This window comes from Alosa alosa, chromosome 6 (assembly GCF_017589495.1).
Source record: "Alosa alosa isolate M-15738 ecotype Scorff River chromosome 6, AALO_Geno_1.1, whole genome shotgun sequence".
NCBI lineage: Eukaryota > Metazoa > Chordata > Actinopteri > Clupeiformes > Clupeidae > Alosa > Alosa alosa.
In genome coordinates, this window is record NC_063194.1 from 24,273,720 (window position 1) to 24,296,932 (window position 23,213).

At 44.4% G+C, this 23,213-nt stretch overlaps 1 protein-coding gene across 1 annotated transcript; it reads left to right on the top strand.

Moving 5' to 3' along the window:
• The first annotated feature begins 427 nt into the window (after positions 1 to 427).
• LOC125296834 (SH3 and cysteine-rich domain-containing protein 2-like) lies at positions 428 to 20,114 on the top strand. Its single transcript, XM_048246938.1, has 11 exons — positions 428 to 1,002; positions 6,016 to 6,328; positions 7,501 to 7,595; positions 9,237 to 9,327; positions 10,396 to 10,508; positions 12,766 to 12,895; positions 14,670 to 14,722; positions 14,993 to 15,075; positions 15,551 to 15,602; positions 16,868 to 17,005; positions 17,166 to 20,114. Exons 1-11 carry the CDS (start codon positions 910 to 912, stop codon positions 17,262 to 17,264), a joined length of 1,260 nt encoding a protein of 419 aa, XP_048102895.1. The 5' UTR covers positions 428 to 909; the 3' UTR covers positions 17,265 to 20,114.
• The last annotated feature ends 3,099 nt before the right edge of the window (positions 20,115 to 23,213 follow it).

A 23,213-nucleotide genomic window follows, 5' to 3' on the forward strand; every position in this document is an offset into this window, starting at 1 on the left:
TTTTTTTAGAAGTAACGGGTACTCACGGCTATGGATAGAATTGTAGTGGAGTAAAGAGACTGTCCGGCTCTGAATTGAATAACTTTAATAACATGCTCACATTGAAGGCTAGCCTATGTAAGTCCCTGATCATCACCTGTATATTCTGGAAACGCAGGAGTGCAACTAGGTGCTTAAATGTACCTTAGGTAGGCCTAGTTATCATAATGTTCGATTCCTGGCAAAACACATCAGGTTACTCCAAGTTGTTTTGGATAAAAGTGTCAGATAGATCCATTAATTTAAATGGAAAATCTAACGCATGATAAAGATGACTCCAGCTGTGGCAACATGAACCAATCCTTGCTGTGAACCCCATAAAAGAGGTGTGGTTAAGCTGCCGTTAAATTGGGTCTGGTTACCTCCCTGAATGCTTACTACTGCGGCCCCGCACTGAGACACACTGGCGCAAACGACAGTCTGAGCTTAAGGAGGAACCAAATGCACCATCTAAATAGAGTGCTATTTAAAAACATCCAGTTTGTGGATCCTTAGTGGTCTGTGTTCAGGCGCACAGTGAGTTACAAGTTTTTTTTGTTGGATAAGCGTGTGTACCATTTGAAGTGACCGTGCATCAATCTGTGTCACGCATCGACAGTTATCAATTGTTCGTGCAAGCTGACCGCGGTCCTTTAGCGACTCAGACAGGGGGAGCTTTCTCGTTGCTCGTGGATACCTTTTCTATACCTCACAGAGAAAGACCAGATGTACGGTCCAGAGCCGAATATTTCTTAGGCTGTTCCCTCCTGATCCCTCGTGAAAGCTCTTTGAGGACAACACTCACTTCTACACGCATTAAGGACTTCTTTGAGGGGCTGTCGCTTGTGCGCAAAGCCAGAGTTGAAACTTTTGAACGGACACTTAATCAACATGACGGAGAACAACGAGATGGAGAACGAGTCACAACCCCACTGTACACTTCAGCGGTCACCAAGCACTATGTCCATCACGCCTGTGACTAAGGTAAGCGCCAAACGCCAAACTTATCTTTGGAGATGAGGTGGCGAGCTTGCCTAAGCATGGAACTTTAGAGTATCATATCCCTTACCCCGGCTCCACCAAATCCTATTTTCACATTATCTGTGACAGACAGCTATAGAACACATAATTGTCGATTGACAATTTGTCTTAAATTTGCTATAATGGCCCTTCATCGAGTTAATTAAATTATTTTTTATTGGAGTCGTATTGCGAAACCTTGCTCCGTAATAATTTGTGTTTGCGCCGACTCTTGAGTCAATTTCCATTAACCTGCTTGTTGTCTGCACGCGTATTGCGTCAGTACCTTCGCGGGAGGCGCATGACGCAAGAGCAGTGACGAACTAAACGGACTGAAATGAAACCACAGACCTACTTTTATGTGCCTGCAAGGTGTATTTGCATAAATTCGTGGTCTGCACATCTATGAGTCCTTTCAAAACTAGACCCCACCGCCTCATTGATTATTGACGTGATGAAAGTGGTCAAATTTTTAGGTGTTTTTTACCAACAAGATTTGCAACTGGAACTGGACGAATCAAAAGCTTTTAGTGACACAAATACACTGGGCTGAGTTTATTCATCCAGTTTTTCTCAGGCAAGAAAAGAAAAACAAGCCTGTTGCCTGTCATTTTCATCTATCCATCCATGATCCATCCATCCATTCATCTGCCCATCCACCATTCCATCCATTTTCATTAAGCCCATCTCTTGTTCAGTCTTTTTCTCCCTTACTCTAATTACCGGTATGTCCTTACACATGCCTGACACAAATATAGTCACTCACAAACACAAGCCCCAGCATCAGGTCAGTGGCAGAGAACTCCTTAACCCTCTCCTCCCCCCCTCTCCTCCCCTGCCTTGTTCTCTCTCAGTGATTGGCAGTGTGTCAGCAGGGTCACTGAGTCAGCGCAATGAACAACTGATGAACTGAGAAAATAGTTTTTCTCTCTCTCTCTCTTTCTCTCTCTCCCTCTCCCTCCCTCCCTTCCCCTGCCCCCTCTGTCTCTTCCACCCAAAAAGAGTGTCTGTGTGTATTTTGTCCATATTTGCCTGTGCTTTTAAGGAGTTCTCTTTCAGTATTTGAATAGCAGCTTCAGTACATTTCCAAGAAAAGACACACACACACACAGACACGCACACACACACACATACACACACACTGCACTTTGGCAATTCTTTCTGCATTCATCCACACAGGATCTTGTCATTCTCACAAAATGAAAGCTGAGACTGAACTTGATGAGCAGACAGTGAAAGTCGTGTACGCAGGTGGCGCAGCTTCCGGAACAGTCTTTTGGTGGCTGTGTGGTGAAACAGACCGTGTAAAGGACATCATTGTATTGATGGATGGGGAACAATAAGGCTGCCCAAGAAAGGGTGCTGATCCTATGGCCCATTAGAATGAAGATGGATTGCACTGCGTTTGTATGCTCAGTCTCTGCTTCCTCTATCACTCCCACCCCCCCACCAGCTCCTGCCAGCTCTCTATATGACTGCTTGAGAAATAAACATAATTACATAATTACATCAGTTTTATTGATGTGGCCATCTGAAATTATTGCTGTACTCCACTGGTGGTGCATGTGTGTGTGTGTGTGTGTGTGTGTCAGTCTGTGTTTGAGAGAGAGAGAGAGGGATGGTAGTATTTCAGATAGAGGGAGAAAGAAACCGACTGACAAACCCCCTCCCCCTCCCTTCATCACCTCCTCTTCATCACCTCCTCTTCATCAGTCTTGGTCGGAGCATCAGGCCTTTGGTCCACTGAGCGCTGTTGTCTGCTATGTGCCTACCCCGTCCTTCATTGCTCCAGCGTGCCCTCATCGTCCACCCTGCCCTCTCATCTGGCCCTGTGTCTGCTTTCTTCTTCTCTTCTCGCAATCATAAGCCTTCCATGTGCTATAGAATGCTACTTTCCACAGAGCAAGATAAAGTATTACAAATATAAAGTATTACATTCAATTATTACATACAATCATGCAAATATAAAGTGTTACATTCATGTTGTGTTGTTGCAGGATATCATTGGATAGGTGCGCCAGTGTATCAGTGCAATATGCTCCTCTTTACCTTATTATACTGGGGGAAAACATTTCTAATGCTGCATACTGTGCAATAGATGTTGTAAAATGCCTTTATGTATTGCCAGTATTAATGGTTGATTTGTTAAAAAAAATGAAATGGTTCATGACCAAGCCCATTCTAACCAGCATTATGATCATTCATCTAAAAACGGATTTCTATAAATAGAAAGTGGAGTTTTTTTGCCGAACCGTTTTTGTCAGGATGACATCTCCCCTATCTCCCCCACAACTGAAACCCTCTGTAGCCCACAGCATGGGTGGTGCTCTGTTTCCTGCACAGCGTGAGTGGGTGTGGGGGTGTGTGTGTATTAGGGAGAGAGAGAGAAACCCTAAACCACACAGGGAAGATAAAAGACCTGAATGAAGAAACTTAAAAGCCTAATAGTCAGAGGCACACAACATCTGGGCCAACAGATGCCTTTGTGTCAGAAACAGATTTTTTTTTTTTAATGAGCCTGCATAATTTGTTTGTGTGTGTGTTGGGGTAAAAGAATAAAGTTGCCAAGGAAGGTTGCGTCCCATTGCGCATTGCCTTGAAGAAAAATTGCTCTTGCTAGTCTACATTGTCAGTGAGTGTTGTTGTTCCCCATGAACCACACCTGTCCTGATTTGGTTCTGTGGCCGTGCATATCTTTGTCCCTGGTGATTGAGGTTTGGGGTGTGTGTGTGTGTGCACACAGATACCTGGAGGATTCGCTCTCCCTTGTTCCTCTCCATCTTTTCCCTGAGAGACAGCAACAGTAGAGAACACACTCACACACACTGTCACACACATGCACACAAACATGGCACTAAAACAAACAACATGCAGCCGTTCACCCACTTCTTAGTTGATTCAGAGACCCGCTGGTCAGCACTGGTCGAAAGCATAATAGCTTGGTTTCCAGACACAGGTAGTAAACACACACACAGACAATGATTGATTCAGTAGCAATTAGGAGATGCTCTCCCATTGCGATGTAAACACCTTTTTTGTATCTGTTATTTTTTAAATGTATTTGTCATGTCTTGATGTCATGGGCATGCTGGTGACTACGCCGCTCCATTCGGCATCTTTTGTCTTGTTATGTGTCTTGTTTGTGGAGCGCTTTGGGTTGCATGTTTAAATGCGCTTTAAAAATAAAACTGACTTGACTTGACTTGACTTGACCTATTGTCATTTCCTCCTCCCATTTTACTCACTACACTCCAGTAGAGACGACGTGTGTGTGTGTGTGTGTGTGTGTGTGTGTGTGTGTGTGTGTGTGTGTGTGTGTGTGTGTGTGTGTGTGTGTGTGCGTGCGTGCGTGTGTGTGTGCGTGTGTGTCTGTACCCAATTGACAGGAACAGAAACACATTAACCTTAGAGCCAGTGTAATGCAACCTCTCCCTCAGATGGTATTGACGTCTATTCTGATATGGCACACAGAGGCCAGGACCTTGCTTGTTCTCTCTTACACACACACACACACACACACACACACACACACACACACACACACACACATTAACCTTTCATCCTTTCATGTTGTGTGCACCGGGCCTTGTGCCTGTGGTCCTCTGACTGTCTGATTTCTACTTCAGAGGAGCGTCCAGCCCACTGTTGATGTGTGCTCAGATGCAGAACTCTCCCATGATACCTGCCACAAGAGACATCCTGATGATGACCGCTTGGACGGGCTTAATCAAGTTGTTGTACAGTCTTTGATGTTTTTACGTATTTTTACGTAAAGGGAAATTCTGGTGGTACTTCCATGATTTGTTCAGATTGGTTTTGATTGCTTTAAGAGGCTTTTTCCTCATTAGAACACAAGAGCTCCACTAGGCTACTGTCATTTGCCATCACTTACGTTCAGGATTAACTGGAATGGTCTGATTAATTCTGAAATGCTCTTTATGTATTTTCTTTTTTTTATTCCTGAATGAGTAACAAATAATATTATTTTGTGCAGTTCAGTCCAATACAAATACATTGTCATCAACAGTGTACTGTATGGAGTATCCCTCTTGTTGAATCCCTCATAAATTGCTGAACTGTGGACAAGTAGGTGTGTCGGTTCAGCAGAGGACAAAGTGTGAACGAGGGTCTTTCAGTTTTTTTTTTTTTTCAAAATGTCTTCACCCTTAAAAGAGGACAATCTGACTCTGTGGGTGTCTCTCTGAAACAGGTTGATAAGTGGCTGCCTATGACGCCCGAAGGGACTCAAAAGTGTGAATTGAACCATAACAGTATCTACTTCCTAAAAACTCTATGTTTGTGCATGACTCACGTACAGTGTGTGATTATGTAAGTTATATGTGTGGTGGTGAACTAGAACAAGATATTAGTGTTTTGGGCTGCAATAACATGTCACAATTTTAAATGGACAACCATACACCTCCCTCTCTCTCTTTCTTTCTTTCTCTCTCTCTCTCTTTCTTTCTTTCTCTCTCTCTCTCAATCGTTCTCTCTTTCTCTCTCTCTCTCTCGCTCGCTCGCTCGCTCGCTCACTCACTCACTCACACTCAATCTTTCCCTCTCACTCTATTTATCACTGTTGCTCTTAGTGTTGTGATTATTAAACACTCACCTTTAGTTGAGTGAGTGGTCAATCTGTCAATCAGTGGCAACGAGGCACCAGTAACATTTGAAAAATTACCTGTGTGTGTGTGTGTGTGTGTGTGTGTGTGTGTGTGTGTGTGTGTGTGTGTGAGTGTGTGTGAGAGAGGTTATCCATCATCTGCACATCTTTCAAGGCATTCAATCAGTCATTCAATGCACAGCAGGCTAATTCATGTAAACTCCTTCTTCAACTGGCTGTGCTTGTGTGTCAGTCCCCTCTTACTGTAATCAAACATGTCCTTGTTTCTCATCATTTCTATTCTTGATTTAATCTCTCTCTCTCTCCCCCCCCTCTCTCCCTCTCTCTCCCCCTCCCTCTCTTTTCCACTTTAGCTCCAGCGTCTGAAATGTTCGCTCAAATTCATGCGAAGCAAGAGTGTGGAGAACTTCTTCCAGCGCTCGTACAGTGATGCCCGCTTGCCCGCGGACTTCCAGGCGGACCCGCCGCCGCCCTCACCGCCCCTGTTGCCGGGCACCCCGTTCCCCAGCGGCTTCCCTCCGTCGCCGTCGCTCTCGGTCAGCCCCAACCCCTCCTCCAGCCCGACCCCCTCCATCGCCCCCCCGCGCCCCCAGCTCACACACTGCCTCCTGGAGCACGTGTTCCGTCGGCCCACCAGCTGCCAGCTCTGCAAGCACGTCATCGTGGGTAAGCCGTCCAGTCCAGCAGCAGGGCCACGCCTTTTTCCTCCAGGTCATTTTCCTCCGCAGGGACCACCCCTAGGACCTCATTCATGGGCGTTTTGGGGGTATAGCTTCTTCTGCAGGGCCCTCAATCTGCTGGGTGGTACTTGCTGTGATTGTTGATGGTTATTGGTTAAACGGCATGTGATGTGGGTGGGAAAACGACCAAAGTACCATTTTTAAAAACAGGAAGATTACACAGCAAAATAAATGATAGCTGACACAGTGACACTAGCCAGTCACTGAATGAATCCATTTAAAATATAAGCTGAAATATAAGCTTTATTATCATAGTACTGCTGGTATATTCATTTATCAAACCATTACAGCTGTCATGAAGCCACTGAGTGTTATCAACTGCTATGCGTTTGCGCCACCCGATAAACGGCCCAAGTTCCTGCAGATGAAAAGCACCTTTCGTCATGTTGACACTCCTGTGTTTTCCTCTGGTGCACTGATTGCAGGCATTATGGGTAATGTAGTAGTATACTAGTAGTAAATGTATATTAAATAGGCTTATAGCCCATGCATTACATACACAGTGTCTGGGCGGTGGTTGTCTACAACAGCATGACCCAAAGGAAGAGGATAAATGGGCCTGTAATGCTGGAGACACATACTCATAATCCAATATACAGATGGACTTAATAGGAGGTTTAGCCAGACCTCCCGACTGGTCCCATCTCTTTAGCCTTGTACAAACAACCCGCGCCAGACACTCACAGATGTAATCACACTTTTATAAATGCAGCCATAAATACCGGTCAGGTTTGCATCATTTCCTGTGACATACAAACAGTGCTCAGGTTAGCTGTGTCTGTGTGTCTGTCACTTAGTATTCCCATGCCCTGGCTCAGTGCCCTGAGACTCTGTCAGTGTGACTGATTGTAGCTCTTGTTTGGCTCCTCAGCCCAGGCCTGTCGAGCTGTCTCTTGCGCTTTCCTTCTCCAAACATGGTTACCCACATGATTTGTTCCCACTGAAATTCCTCTGTTCCACTTCACCTACATGAACCCTTTTCCCTGTCTCTCCCTCTCTTTCACTCTCCATGTCCCTCTTCTTTTCCTCTCCCCTCTCTCTCTCTCTCTCTCTCTCCCTCTCTCTCTCTCTCGGTGTGTTTCTTTCTGTTGGTCATAGGGAACTCCAAGCAGGGGCTTCGCTGTAAGAACTGTAAGATGGGAGCACACCTCTGGTGCTCCTCAGAACTCTCACAGCAGCCTTGTCAAGGAAAGGTAGGCTTGTCCAGCCACACACACACACACACACACACACACACACACTATGCTCATATACAGTTCCGTGTGTGTTTTGAGAGCTGTGTGAGTCTAATTTCATCCTCATTACATGTAGCACACACACACACACACACACACACACACACACACACACACACACACACACACACACACACACACACACACATGTTGAGTGGCCATTTGGAGAATTACCATTTTTCATGGGCCGAGACACTGTGTCCCTGCAGCTGGAACACAACCAAGTTTGGTCAAACACACACGTGAACTCCCGTGCTCATCACTCAGAACATTTCATACAGTTACACAGACTTTCTAGACTAAACTTCTGCACATTAAGTCTGCAACCTCTCACACAGAGGTCCCAGACTAGACTCCTGCACATGACCTGTGGACTCACTTACACAGAGGTTCTAGACTAGACTTCTGTGCATGAAGTTTGCACACTGTTAAACAGGTTCTAGACTAGACTTCTGTGCATGAAGTTTGCACACTGTTAAACAGGTTCTAGACTAGACTTCAGTGCATGAAGTTTGCACACTGTTAAACAGAGATTCTAGACTAGACTTCCACATTATGATGTCTGTTAAACTGTTAAACAGTTACACAATTGCAGCTCAAATCCAGTTACTAGTCAGTTATGGTATGCCATAACTTCACTATTGCAAGTTTGTATTCTATAAATGCATGCTTATTGGATGGATAGCTTCAGTCTGAAGCAATCCTGCCCGTTCTGCTGTGAAGTAGAATCTATTGAAGCATGCATGTAGCTGTCTGATGGTGTCTGCTTTATACAGAGATGGCTGGTTTTGGGCCAGCTCAGTGAGACTGAACATATCACAGTGAACAGTTTGACAGCGTCACCACAGAATAGGTGCTGAGGTAAAGAACACGAGGTGAGGAGACTGACAGAGGAATGATATCATCAGCACTTTTGTAGTCTGACTAAAACACATTGGGATAGAGATGAAAAACAATATTTTCACAGATGATGGATGGATGGATGGAGGGATGGACAGATAGGAGGAATGTAGAAGTCTAAGATGGATAGATAAATAGATGGATAGATTTGAGAGGAAATCCATTCCTCTGTCCTCACCTGCTGACAGACAGATCTCTCATCCAAACTCAGGGAGTATGGATCAATACTTTCCAACAGTGGAGGACCCAGGATAAAGTATGTTTATCTGCCTGTGTGTGTGTGTGTGTGTGTGTGTGTGTGTGTGTGGTAATGGTTGTAGGGAATGTAATCATCATCTTCAGTATTGATCGGTAATTAAGACAGTTTCGTGTTTACCTCAGCAGCCTTTTCAGGGAGGACAAATATGAGAGAGAGAGAGAGAGAGAAGAGACGGAAAAAAACATTTGGACCTAAGCACAAATTTAGGACTTTAATAAAGCAGCTCTCGCATGTGAACTTGTTTACTTGTGTACGCCTTAGTGTCTTAGTGAGATGTCTCTCAGGTGGCCCATTCTGCTGCTGTCTCTCCAGTGGATGTCCTGCCAGATTGTTTTCTCTTTTATTTGTTTATTACAGCAGTAATGCACCCCATTGTCTCGATTAATCTCCTGAATCATCCTCTCTCTTTCTCTCTCTCTCCCTCTCTCCTCTCCCCCCAGTCTGGGATGTTCAAACGCAATTTTAGCTCTCCGTTGCTAGGCAACGATCAGCTGGGCGTGGTCAAAGAGACTCAACCAGAGCCTACCCCAGGTGAGTCTGCTTCTCCCCTCCACCTCTCTCCCTCTCCCCTCCTCCCTCCCTCCACCTCCCTCCTCTCCCTCCTCCTCTCTCCACCTCTCCTCCTCTCTCCACCTCCCCTCCTCTCTCCTCTCTACCTCCCCTCCTCTCTCCACCTCTCCTCCTCCTCAATAAATAAATAAATATGTCATCATCATCATCGCATCATCATCATCATCATCATCATCATCATCATCCTCATCATCATCATCATCCTCATCATCCTCTCTCCCCTCCCCTCTCCCCTCCCATCTCATGCATCATCGTCTCTCCTCCTCCTCTCTCATGTCCTCTCTCCTCCTCATCATCATGCATCTCCTCCTCCCCCTCTCCCTCCTCTCTCATCGTATGTCCCCCTCTCTCCTCCCCTCTCCCTCCTAAATCTCTCCCCCTCTCCCTCTCCCTCCTCCTCTCTCCTCCTCTCTCCCCTCCTCCTCTCCCCTCTCCTCCTCCTCTCCCCTCCTCTCTCCCCCCTCTCCTCCTCCTCTCCTCCCCCTCCTCCTCTCTCCTCCTCTCTCCTCCTCTCTCCCCTCTCCCCTCCTCCTCTCCTCCTCCCCCCCTCCCCTCCTCTCCTCCTCTCCTCCTCTCTCTCTCCTCCTCCTCTCTCCCCTCCTCCTCTCTCCCACCTCCCTCCTCCTCTTTCCTCCTCTCCCCCCTCCCCCCCCTCTCCTCTCCTCCTCTCCTCCTCCCTCCTCCCCTCCTCTCCCCTCCTCCTCTTCATCTCTCCCTGTTGTTTTCTTGCTTTTCTTCCCATGTGAGTGCTAATTTCAGAAACCCTTTATGTGGACTGTTTATCTCTCTCTTGTGTCAGTCTCTCTGCTCCTGTTCTCCATTCCACTCTTTCATCTTGTTCTCCATTCCACTCTTTCATCTTGTTCTCCCCTGCTCCTCCGTCTCTCACCCCTCTTTCCTCAATTTGGAATCTGATGTTTTATTCCTTTTATTGCCATTTTTTCTGGTCTCTTTGACACATTATTTCCCCTCCTCTCTTGGTGTGTGTATGTGTGTGTGTGCGTGTGCGTGTGCGTGTGTGCACTTTAGACGCAAGGGCTCGTATGGATCCTATCTACGCAGCTCTGCGCTATGGCACCACCCTGGCTCAAATGAGTCGCTCCAGTTTTGGGAGTGTGTGTGAGTCTCCTACCCGCAGCCTGGTACGCATGTGTGTGTTTCTCTTTGGGTGGGGGACTTAGAGTGTGTGCGTGTGTGCGTGTGTGTGTGTGTGTCTGTGTGTGTGTGTGCAGGGGCGCAGGAGGCACGGGGGACGTGGGGGATATGTCCCCTGCAGTGCTGAAGAGACAGCCGTCATCCCCCTCACTTTTGATAAGGAAAAAAAGCCTTATAGGTACGCTAAATAAATAATAACATAGGATTTGCGCTAACTGTAAAACTCCCCGTTAACAGCATCACATCACTAACCACAGCCATCTACAGTACTGTAAGACAGCACAATCTCATATTCACTCTGTTGGATATCTGAAGCCAGTTTGTCTACTAACAATCATAAAATAATCCAGGCTACTTGCTTAGCATAAATCATTTATCATCAGCTTTATTCGAGGCAGGCTTTAGACATGCATTTCGTTTGGAGCGGCATGCATACCCGTAGGCTATCAAAAGCATTTTCGGTTTGGTTTGGGATTTAATGTAGCCTACTTTTGGACTGTTTGATTATATTGCTAAATGTTGGGACTGATGGGCACTGAAATCTGACAGATATTTGATGGTTCACTGTTAAGTTTCATGCAGTTGAAAAAGTGTCGGGATTTCCACTGCTGTTTATTGCGAGACAAGACAGCCCTTCATTGAATAGGGGTTGTGCTGTAATGGAAACCTTTTTGCGTAGCCAAGTAGCCTAAATTGAGTTATTGTTTAATTATGTTGTTTAATTATAAAATTCGTAGGCTGGAATGCCTTGAGTCGCAACAATTGTGTTTAAATGTAGTAGGCTTCAGCCTGGCAATTAGCTCGAAAGGGGCGGCAAGACAATGAGCTTGAGAACGTGTGTTGGAGACCCATGGTAAGAAAACGACTTTTCTATGCCAACCGTAGGCTATTAATCCAACCAACATAATACAATACAATACAACATATAATAAAATATTAAGAAGAGGTTATTTCATTGACTTAAATCGAACAATGTCTTCTAGTGGACTGATGGCAATTGTTGGTATGGTAGGCAATTGTTACCCCGTCTTGTATATGGGAACCTGCTTTATTTGTCCTGCTATAAATAGAATCAATCCTGGGCATAATTTGAGGATTTATGGTAGCCTAGTGCTCAACTCCTCCTGCTCAACATGACGTTAGCTGTTAGGTTTATGAAAACAAACTCAACTAGCCTACTTATCAACTCGTTTTCACTAGCCTAACTATAAAATACAAGTCTATCAACGTTTTTGTTCTAAGACATTTATTTCAAACATAATTTCAAGACACAAATTGGATACTTCAGTTACCTTGGTGCATAAATCCCAGAGAGTAGGCTACCACACCCCAGAGTGATGGGCCTAGCGTTCTTATGCGTTTAGTGTGGGGTATAAACAAGCTGAGAATTTAGCGGTGTCACGTCTGCCTGTCACAGACGTGCGGAGCTCTTTGAAACTTGGGATAATGTGATACAGTCACTACAGTAACAGTATTTTATTTTACTTCTTATGTAATTTTTTTTTTTTTCAATTTTATAAATGCTTTGTTTAAATGCTGTTGGAACAAATAGTTGATTATAAAGGCAACTTTCTGTTGCAATTTTCTGTGTGTTCTGGACAGGTAACTTGTTAAGCCAACACGTGAAGTTCTAACGTTGCATAAATATTAACTGCAAACACACAGTGGAGAGTTGATTTGGTTTATACCAGACAATTTAAGTAGGCCTAACTAGGCTATTTGATCATGTAGTCTATGTTTGGATCATAGGCATGATGATTCATTCATGGCTTCATAAAATATCAACATCCCATGTTGCTTTTTTCTACCATTAGCCCAAGTAGTGACCAGTATTCTATTATTGGCCCAAGTAGTGAAAACAATTGTTTGAAAACAATCAATGGTATTATCTTAATATTCTGGCAAGTTTAAAATATGATGGTCGAAAGTGGGCCAGAGGTGGCAATCCGATATCTGGAAATCTGATCTCACTATGGGTTTGTGTTCACAATTTGGTCCCCCTCACTTTCAAAATATCTCCTGCGCCCCTGTGTGTGTGTGTGTGTGTGTGCGTGTGCGCATGTGCATGAGTGTTTATGTATTTGTTTGAGTGGATGAGGTCATTCAACCAATGGAGGTCCTACTAATAGGTGTGCAGTCCTTCAAGTGCCTGTTCTTAGGTGTCAAAGGCTCGGCCTCTTAATTAAACACGTCCTTGTTGTGTCTCTTTCATCCTCTTCCCCTCTCTCCACCTGTCCATCTCAGGGAGAAGGGGGGGAGGAGGGGGAGGAGACAGAAGAGAAGGATGAGAAGGATGAGAGAGACGAGATGGAGGACAGCGAGGAGGGACAGGCAGGCCTGGACGAAGAGGCTATCTGCGAGGCCGGAGACAGCGGTAAGAATTTGACCCTTAACCCCAATCTCCCATGTAGCCTTGAGGACCTGTGAAATGAAAACATCTCCAAACACACACAGCCTCTGATACCACGCTCGCTGATAAGAGGGTGCGGAGCGATAACACACGGCAACATCAGTTTTACTGCCGATAAAGGCACAGCCCCCCGTCTCAGCCAAGCACTCCAATCAGACGGTAAACACAGACCCAAGACAAGGTTAGACTTCAGGAGCATGACATAACTGAAAACAGCATTACACTTTGTTTGTGTGTGTGTGTGTGTGTGTTTTCTTTTGGGATAATACATAGTTCCACAGGGTGGGGCTTGGCATGTAAATAGAATTTTGAAATTTCACTCCAAATGTGTTTGTTTATTTGTACTTACACAAAAAACATATCAATGTGTGTTTCTTTGGAAATGTGAATGTTTTGTAAGGGTGATTTGAATTGTAATGCAACTTACACACACACACACACACACACAGACACACACACACAGACACACACACACACACACACACACACACACACACACACACACACACACTCTTGGTGCATCTGGTACATATCATCAATGTTTCCAGGATGTACCAGTTGGTGTGTGGTACTGATCTGTGGGCCGGCACCACACCAGTCTGTCACCCACTATGAACCGACAGTAATGTTCTCCAAACTGGCCAGTAATGGTGACATCATCATGTATTTATCCATTCATATTTATCCATATATAGTTGCACTGTACATGTATATACATGATATATACAGTGTACTAAACATATATTGTATAATTGTGCCATTGAAGAGTTGTCAGTTAGGTTTTTGGTAATCTACTGATGGGTTAATTCATTAAATAGTGTATGAATTTGTCCTTGGCTTTGCGGAGATAAAAGAGATGACCTTCCATTTCTCTCTTCTTTGTAACACTTTGTACAGTAAAAGCCAGCAGTGCCAACTAGTGACTGTAAATCTTGTATTGAGTCATTTTGTACCTTTTTCTCTTATCTGTTGGTGGACTTCCTTCAATATAAAATGAAAAAATACACTGAAGGTGACCAAGGTCTGAATGATACAGTGATTCAGTACCTTGACTTTCACTTGCCTTCAAAACCCAAATCAAGGCAGCATGTTGCAATAGATTTTTGTCAAGCTGTGCCTGTTGTCTAAACCATCAACAACAGACCCTAAACCTGAACCCAAGTTGAGAAAACTCATGTCTATGTTCTCAAGTTGTCCTGCTAAGTTGAGTTTTCATGTTTACAGTGCAACCAACAGAGAGAAATACTCGTTCATACCCTCCGCTACTTCACTGCTAAACTCCAGTGGAGATAAGTAAGGCAATACCAGCCTCATCACCTGCTACCCCTGAGGAAACTTGACTTCCTAAACACAAAGCACTGGTTTATTTGCTGTGCTATAACTATAACTAACTATAGATGGCTCAGACTATTGTTAAATGTGCATTTTATTTACTTGACTTGACTTGAATTGACTTGACTTGTGTTTTTGATCTAGAAGAACCCTATTCAGTTCCACTTATTATAAGTGGAACTGAATAGGGTTCTTCTTAACTTAACCCAGCCAAAATAAATGGAACTAAATAGGGTTCTTCTTGACTTAACCCAGCCAAAATAAGTGTAACTAAGTAGGGTTCTTCTTGACTTAACCCAGCCAAAATAAGTGGAACTAAATTGGATTATTCTTGACTTAACCCAGCCAAAATAGGCAGAACTAAATAGGGTTCTTCTTGACTTAACCCAACTTCTTCCTTTCTCAGATTGCCCCTTTGCTGAGCCTGAGAAGACAGAAGAAGCTGAAGACGCTGTGAAAGTAAGCAAGTCCACATACGAGTTATATGAGTAGAACAGGTTTGCTTCACTACAACTGAATTACAGCATTTCTCATTATTTAATAGCTACAGCTCATGCATATACATTTCCTGTAGATTGTGTCTTTAAAAAAATAACCAGTGTCACTTTGTGAAAACTGAAAAGCTGTAAAGTTTAGAGTCATGTGTTTCCAGTTGCCACAGTTCTCCTCCTGTCTGTCTCTCTTTCTCAGGTTGTCTCTCTCTCATCTCCATCTCTTGTTTTCCCTTAGGTGCCCAGACAGGTGCACTCCATCCATACTTATGTTGCGCTCTACAAGTTTCTGCCACAGGAGCCGAATGACCTTGAACTCCAGTGAGTGTGTGTGTGTGTGTGTGTGTGTGTGTGTGTGTGTGTGTGTGTGTGTGTGTGTGTATGTTTGTATGTTTTATGTTTATGGGTACGTCTGCAATCTACATGCTGTGTAAAGTAGAGAGAATTTGAAAGAAATAAAATAGAAGTTTGTGTGTGGATGTGTACTGCGAATGAGTCACAGATAAAATGAGGTGTGTGTGTGTGTGTGTGTGTGTGTGTGTGTGTGTGTGTGTGTGTGTGTGTGTGTGTGTGTGTGTGTGTGTGTGTGTGTGTGTGTGAAGGAATGAGAAACAAGAGGGTGGAATCTTGAAGGTACGAAATAGAGGCGGGTCACCACAGGGACCTCTGAACCATCTGTCATTCCACATGCTCTGTGTGTGTGTGTGTGTGTGTGTGTGTGTGTGTGTGTGTGTGTGTGTGTGTGTGTGTGTGTGTGTGTGTATGTCCCCTAATCTTCTTCCTGTGTCTCCCACAGTCCTGGCGACAGGGTTCAGGTGACCGATGACTCCAATGAGGAGTGGTGGAAGGTGAGCACTGGAGGTTTGGCTAGTTCTGTGTCACAGCAGGTTTACATATAATGTTAATAGGTAGTGTAGTCTGTGGGTGTTTCTGTGTTTGTCTGTGTGTGTAAGAGAGAGAGTGAGAGCGAGAAAGAGAGCGAGCGAGTGAGAGCAAGAGAGAGAGAGATAGAGAGAGAGAAAAGCAAGTGACCGAAAGATAGAAACAGAGAGAGAGAACGATTGGAAATATAAATACGCACATAACCTCCCCAGTTTCAGTTCATATAAATAGGCAGCAATAGAGGCTAATTTCTGTGGGCCCATATTGTAAAGGGTGAAATAGACAGCAGTTAATACCAGCTCAACTGAAATGAGCTTCCATTGAATGCATAATGGGCTGAGGCTACTTCAGATGGAATTGAGTGCCCGGCCAATTCATCCATGCTCCTAGGCTTTCTCGTCCTTTTCCATCTTCCTTATGCTTTGTCACTCTCCAATTTGTTTGGAGTGGAAGATTTCATGAGAAATAACGGTGTTGGTTGCTGAAAGTGCAAATGGAAATGAACCGTTGGGAGTTTTTAAATGGTGTTTTAAATGCTGGGGTTCATCAATTCAACACCTGCCTCACCTGTTTGCTGTCTAACATAGTCCAAACTAGTTTTCTTTTTAAAAAAATATTCATTGATTCCGAATTGTACAGATATGCTGTGCAGCAGGACTGAAAAGGTATCACGGCATAGCAACTGAACTGAAGACTTTGTGTTAACGTGTTTAATTTAGTTCTGATTTGTAGTCTAGTGTGTCTTCTTTATCACCAGGGCTGCTCACATTAAGCAAGTGCTTACTGATGGAAAGCTGTATTTGGTACCTAACAACAGTGAGCGTATGAGGAATGGTAATCAGTTGCACCTTCATTTGTCTCCTTTCCTAAAGGGAACAGAGATGGCAAATATGGACATTGTGTTCTATAGCAGCCATATCACTCACAGGTCTAACATGTGTTCTAATTTGGGGAACAGAGTTGAAGATTTGAGGTGAAAACATATTGAATGTTTTTGTTGTAAACATCCCACATTGTTGATTTGAATGTCAACCTCTTGTCCAATGTCTAAGAACTTTTGTTTGTTCACCAGGAACTACCTCTTCAGACCATTTGTGTGTGATCACAATGTTCGCAGACAATTGAAAGCAAAGGAGAAAGTCTTTGAAAATCTTTGTGCTATTTGTAGCGCACCTCAGGATGTGTCCCAGGCTCAGCAGCTGTCTGAGGTGTTGTGTTCTGGCTTATGCAGGGCAGGTGTGGGGACAAGCTGGGCTTCTTCCCGGCTAACTTTGTCCAGCGGGTCCGTCCCGGTGAAAGGGTGTGGCGGGTGATGCAGGGTGTCCATGGCAACCGGGAGATGGGTCACATGGCAGTGAAAGAGTCACAGGTGAGCAGGAGAACACACATCATTCCCATTCACAATGCCATATCTGTTGCTCGTTTTAGCAGACAGTGATGTTACCTAGATGAATAATATATGAAATGTATCAATGGTATGTCTTGCGTTTTTAACACCCCCACCCACCCTTTATGTCTGTCTCTGGCAGATTTGTGTTGGGAGGAACGAGGACAGTGATGGCTTCCTGAAGCTGAGCAGTGGGAAAAAGAGGGGTCTGGTCCCAGCCGACTCCCTGGAGGAGATTTGACATCAGCTCCTAACCCCTCAGAGCTGCCCTCAGACATCTGCACAACACCTCCCTCACAATACACACACCCCCACACCCCCCACCCATTTTTGTCCCACCCAGGTATCCGTAGGCCAGCCGTGCCAGTCCTGCGTATGTCCAGTGGTTTAGTTCTGCTGTCCATGTTAGCGCTGCTGCACTGCCGTCTCTCCACACCGCTGCCCAGTCGAAGCCTCCGCACGTCGGCTCTGTCACATGCACCCGATCCTCCCCTGTGTGGCCGTCCTGACACTCGCCTAGTCCAAACAGCCCAGCCCAAATCCCCAGAAATCTCAGAGATATTCACATCCACACACACACAGACAGGTGTAGATATAGTCAACCACACAGACACACACACGCACACTCACGCACACATTTACATTCATACACACACAGATTCCCCCTTATTACACACAGACACCCAGACACACACACTTATCCAAGTATACCTGTATCTGGAGACTTACTAACAGCCAGCACCTGCCTTTTTGTGTGTCCAGACTGCGTGTCCTGTAGCCCAGTGCTCTGTCCTCTAACCTCCATGGAGACAGGTGACGTGGTCCTCCAGAGAACTCTCTCTCCACGACCCTGTTGACTGTGACACTCTCTAGCTATCAGCCATTGGGGGGAGACAAATTAATGGCAAGAAGGAAAGAAGAGGATTTTAAAGACTTCATGGAACTGAGTCATTGTACCCGAGGAAAAGGGACGACTACTTATGAATGTATGAATTAGATATTTAAAATTATGTTAAGTCAGCTTGGCTTCCGTGCTTAAAATGTGTAATGTGTCCATCTATCCTTTAGTTGAGTTAGACCTTGATGTTCTCTTCCTCTTTCTCTTTCTCACGCTCTCTCCTCTGTTCTGTGGTCTTATTTGAGGCTATCGCTACTTTACATCTCCGTTTCAGCGTCTCCCCTCGCCGGCTCCTTCTGTTATGAAACTCAAGGCTATGAGCAGTGAGTGGTGTGATTTGTGTTTGAGTCAATGTCACTGTGTGTCTGTGAATATGCCTGCGTGAAATGTGTGTGTGTGTGTGTGTGTGTGTGTGTGTGTGTGTGTGTGTGTGTGTGCGTGTGTGTGTGTGTGTGTGTGTGTGTGTGTGTGTGCGCGTGCGCCCTTTGAATGTCAATGTGCGTCTCTGTGTATACTCGTGTGAAATTTGTGTGTGTGAGTGTGCAAGTTGTGTGAGTGAGTCAGATATCCACTATGAGACACCCTGTGCCAGCATGCAGGAGCAAATCTATTCTCACTTGGGTTTGTGTTTAGAATTCATAGCCAGCGAGCCAACAAGCAGCTCCTCTCCTCTCCTCTCCCTGTCCTGCTCTGTGTTCAGAGAGCACCGTTTACATTTGCAGAGTGGCAGTTTGTGTTTGGGAGAGTTGAAATAGCAGCTATACAGGTGATAAATCCCCTAATGGATCCTGAGCAGTCCTCTTCACAGAAGAGGAGAGGGAGTGAGTGAGAAAGGGAGGGTGGGAGAGAGAGATGTTTGCCTTTAACTAAGTCCCCCTGATGTGTGGGGTAATTGAGCAGAAGCTTAGAGAGTTGGTGTGTGCAGCCAAGTGAGTTATGAAATGGGGCTGTGACAGAGTCTGTTGTTTTCATGAGTCAGAGAGCTGACAACAGCTAGCACAAACCTGAGAGATGGAGACTCTTCACAACAAAAGGGCCATTTTCACCCCAGTGAAGAATACGCATTTTTGTTTTTTTGTGTGCCTTCTTCTTTACCTTTGTGTATGTTTGCCTCTCTCTCTGTGTCTGTGTGTGTGTGTGTGTGTGTGTGTGTGTGTGTGTGTGTGTGTGTGTGTGTGTGCGTGTGTGTGTGTGTGCGTGTGTGTGTTACATACCTCCACCAAGCAGCATAAACCAACCGAATTCTGACGCAGCATAAACCACACTTGGATCCTTAAATATATTTATTAGTCTGTTAATTTATTCATAGTTTTTCTTCCTGTTATATTTATTGACGTGGCCAGTTTTGTGCGAGTCTGTAGCTTATTCTCATTTCCATCATGCCCCTCAGCAAAGATGGTTCCACCGTGCTAATATATAATATGGTATGATGATAGTTCCACCGTGCTAATATATAATATGGTAATATGATGGTTCCACTGTGCTAATATATAATATGGCATGATGATGGTTCCACCGTGCTATATAATATGGCATGATGATGGTTACACAGTGCTATATAATATGGTATGATGAATGTGAGATGCTAGATTGCAGAGGACATATGGCTCACACAGACCTCCTAATTGATATGAATTGAGATGGGCCAAAAGAGTGGTGACAGGCTGCCACTCTGGGCTAGCGGCATGTTGTTTACTTAGACATTTATAAACCCTCTCTGGTGCTACAAAATGTTTTAATGAAGGTGATTCGGGCGCCGTGATGGATGCTGTGAATGTTGACAATGCAGCGTTACCATGACGCTGGCGTAAACTGGCATTTGGTATGGACTGAAAGGACATTTCATCACATTCGTATAGACAGTGTATAGCACATTGTGTAGCATTAATAGATACTTTATAAACAGAGAGTAGGAGTAGGATAATGTTATGTTTGTATTAAGGATTTACTGTGTAAAGATGTCATGATTTTCATGTTTGCGTTTCCACAGGTCATACTTTGAAGCTCATAACATCTCATCCTGTTAGTGTGTCTGTGTGTGTGTGTTTGTGTGTGTGTGTGTGTGTATGTGTGTGCGCATATGTGAGAGTGTGTAAGAATGAACATTTTCTGGTCTGACTGTGGATGTGTGTCCAGTCATGGGTTACTGTATGAGAAAAAAACATGACTTAATAAAGATCTCAAATAAAAGCAGACTGCATTTTTTGTCTCTTTTGTGCCTCTACATGCCTGATTTTAAACTGTGTGTGTGTGGTGTGCGCATCTGAATGTATTTGTACTGTATGTGAGTGTGCGGTTCTTAACAGATGTGCATGTGTTCTGTGCCAGTCTGTATTTTTGGCTTTGGTCAGACCCATCTGCAACAGCTTGCCTATTGGCTATAACAGTCATCTTAATCTAGTGGTGTCCATGTGTGTGTGTGTGTACATCTATGTGTGTGTGTACATCTATGTGTGTGCGTGCGTGTGTGCGCGCACACGTGTGTGAGGGAGAGATAGAGATGGAAAGTGTTTGTGTGTGAGCAAGTCTGTGTCTGTCATGCTGCCTAATGAGTCCCTGGGGGCTCACAAAGAAATGCATTTGGCAAGGTGTACACACACAGGAACAAAGACAATGTGAGAGAGAGAGAGATAGAGAACAGAGAAACTGGGAAACCTGGAGGTGCAACAGACAAGAAATAGCAGCAAGAGAATGCTATGTTCCAATGTTCCATACTAGATGCCAGGACAGAGGGACTTTACAGACCTTCTGAGAGGCGTGAGTTCTGACCTCTCTTTGCTCTTGTCAGGCTGCAGAGACGAGGGCAGTGTGGAGAGGCGGACAGTAGGCAGAGGACGAGACGAGAGACGAGACAAGCACGAGGATGACTGAAGTCATTATCAGTCATTTAATTCCCCTTCCATTACAGCAGGGTTTTTCTTAGTAATCGTACAGTTCTGGCCTGCCAAGGAAATCAGCGTGTCCTTGTGTGCGCGACACTGAGATGGATCCCCGGGGTTTGTGCCGGGGACAGACTGTGCCACGCGCAAATGTCTCCTCTTGTCCCCTGTAGCTCCGCTTGTCCATACAGCTTCTATCTTCCAGTCTTCACATCTCCCCTTTTGTTACAAACTAGAACGGGAGGGTGGAGAAATAAGGTGGTGGTGGTGGTGGTGGAGAGAGTGAAGACTGGGCCGAGGGAAGATGAAGGGAAGAAAGGGGGAGGGGCTCAACTGCATATCGACCGCAACAGTGTCATTATGTGTGTGTGTGTGTGTTAGAGAGAAAGAGAGAGATTGAGAAAGAGAGACAGAGAGATTATAGGTAAACACAGGGAAGAGAGTAATAATGTTTTGTGTAACTGAGAAAATTGAATATGTTGCTCTCAGCACATGTTTGTGTGATTATGTGATGTATTATGTGTGTAGTTAGACACACAAACACACACACACACACACACACACACACACACACTCACAAGGTCTACAGCAAAGCAAGTTTTAGTGGAAATGGAATCCTACTGTTGCATAGATGGTCGCGCGTGCAAGCAGATTCCTTTTGCAGAGTTTTGCTGCGTTTACTCATCCTTATGGTAGCATGGTGAATGTTACGCCCAGAACACATACATGCTTAGTTAAGAAACAGCCCTTTTGAACCATCAAACCATCAAACTAGCAGAAGTGGACGGAACACGCCCCAAATGTGCTATGCTTCAGACCATAAGCTTTAGATTGACGTTTAGATTATCTATGATTATCTTATCTACATTATCTTTATCTTTGCATAGCGGTCACTTGTAACATTTATTCCACAAGACTTGTGAATAAGGTGTTTCATTATAAAACATCAGCTTATAATGAAACATCCCTTACGCTTTTCCCTCTATCTTGATTTTGTTGTTCACAATACATCCATGACAAATGACATTGTGGATGTAGCTCTCACATGGATACTGAAGCCCCTTTTGTCTTGTTTTCCAGAAATTTGCAATGATTTCTTTTCGTACATTTGACACTGACATTCGTGAAAACATGGATGGGCATACCAAGTGTAAAAGCTTGACAGGCGTAGCAACAGCAACTAAGGGGGGTGGGGCTTAGCTTAGCAAAGGGTCAATTATGTGCAGAGGCATTTTTTCCCCTGTATCTTTGAACCACACCCATAATCAAATCCAAATGGATGGAAACCAGACTCATATTCTGAATAGAGTTTCAGTCTGGCTACGCCACGTATTATCATATTTTTGTTCCCAAACTAAAGTTTAAACTTGTTATCATCCATAAATAGACCCTAGGTTGTTTTTACTGTGGATTATTCCTTTAAGGATATGCCTATGTGCAATATGCTTATGTTAAAATGTCTTAAATATTTTATTCCAGTTTTTCACAGTGTCTGAAGTTACAAAGAAATAGTAATAGAACATCAAATGTCAATTGAAGCATGTTTTTATCTGACCAGAAGAAATGGTTTTGGAGCAGCTACACAAGGCAAGGCATTTCATTTAGACACGATTGCTATCAACGGTTTTAGAACATTCTTTTTAATTTACTCATTCTTTTATTAGTGATGCTTCTTGTAGATCTTAATGTTCTTATTGTAACCTGACAGCATGTGTCACCAATTATTGTCACTGGTGTTCTGGTTCTGTATTCCTATGTGAATTCAGCTCCTCTTTTTCCTTGTTAGCATGTTCCCTTTCATGTGCACTAAAATCAATTACTTCATTACACTTCATTTGGCTTTAGGGGTGAGTGGAACATGTATGAACTTAAGTAGCCTAACTAATAACTGATCGGGGGGCAGCCGTGGCCTACTGGTTAGCGCTTCGGACTTGTAACCGGAGGGTTGCCGGTTCGAACCCTGACCAGTAGGAATGACTGAATTGCCCTTGAGCAAGGCACCTAACCCCTCACTGCGTCCCGAGCGCCGCTGTTGTAGCAGGCAGCTCACCGCGCCAAGATTAGTGTGTGCTGAGTGTGTTTCACTAATTCACGGATTGGGACTCAAAAGAGTATCTACTTATAACAACCTGTTCCTTACCATCTGCTGGCGTGACTACAGCTAAATCTGAGTAGCGTGCTCTTGGACACTTGCAGCTACTCATTAGTGTATGTCCATGTTAAATGAGTGTGCTCTTCTGCACAACTAACCTCTTGCTGTTGCTGCTAATGGGAAGAAAGATGACCCAGCAGCCTGAGGCAGGACTGCCCAACCCCATCACAGTGAATTAAGCACTAGAATATGCCACCTGTTCTGGAGGCTCACATGTTTACTCTGAAAGCAACTGGCTGTAGTGTGACTCCAAAACACCTC

Coding starts and splice junctions, on each gene's coding strand:
- LOC125296834 (XM_048246938.1), top strand. CDS start 910: ATGACGGAGAACAACGAGATGGAGAACGAGTCACAACCCCACTGTACA. Junction 12,896..14,669: donor CTGCGAGGCCGGAGACAGCG/GTAAGAATTTGA, acceptor TTCCTTTCTCAG/ATTGCCCCTTTGCTGAGCCT. Junction 14,723..14,992: donor AAGCTGAAGACGCTGTGAAA/GTAAGCAAGTCC, acceptor GTTTTCCCTTAG/GTGCCCAGACAGGTGCACTC.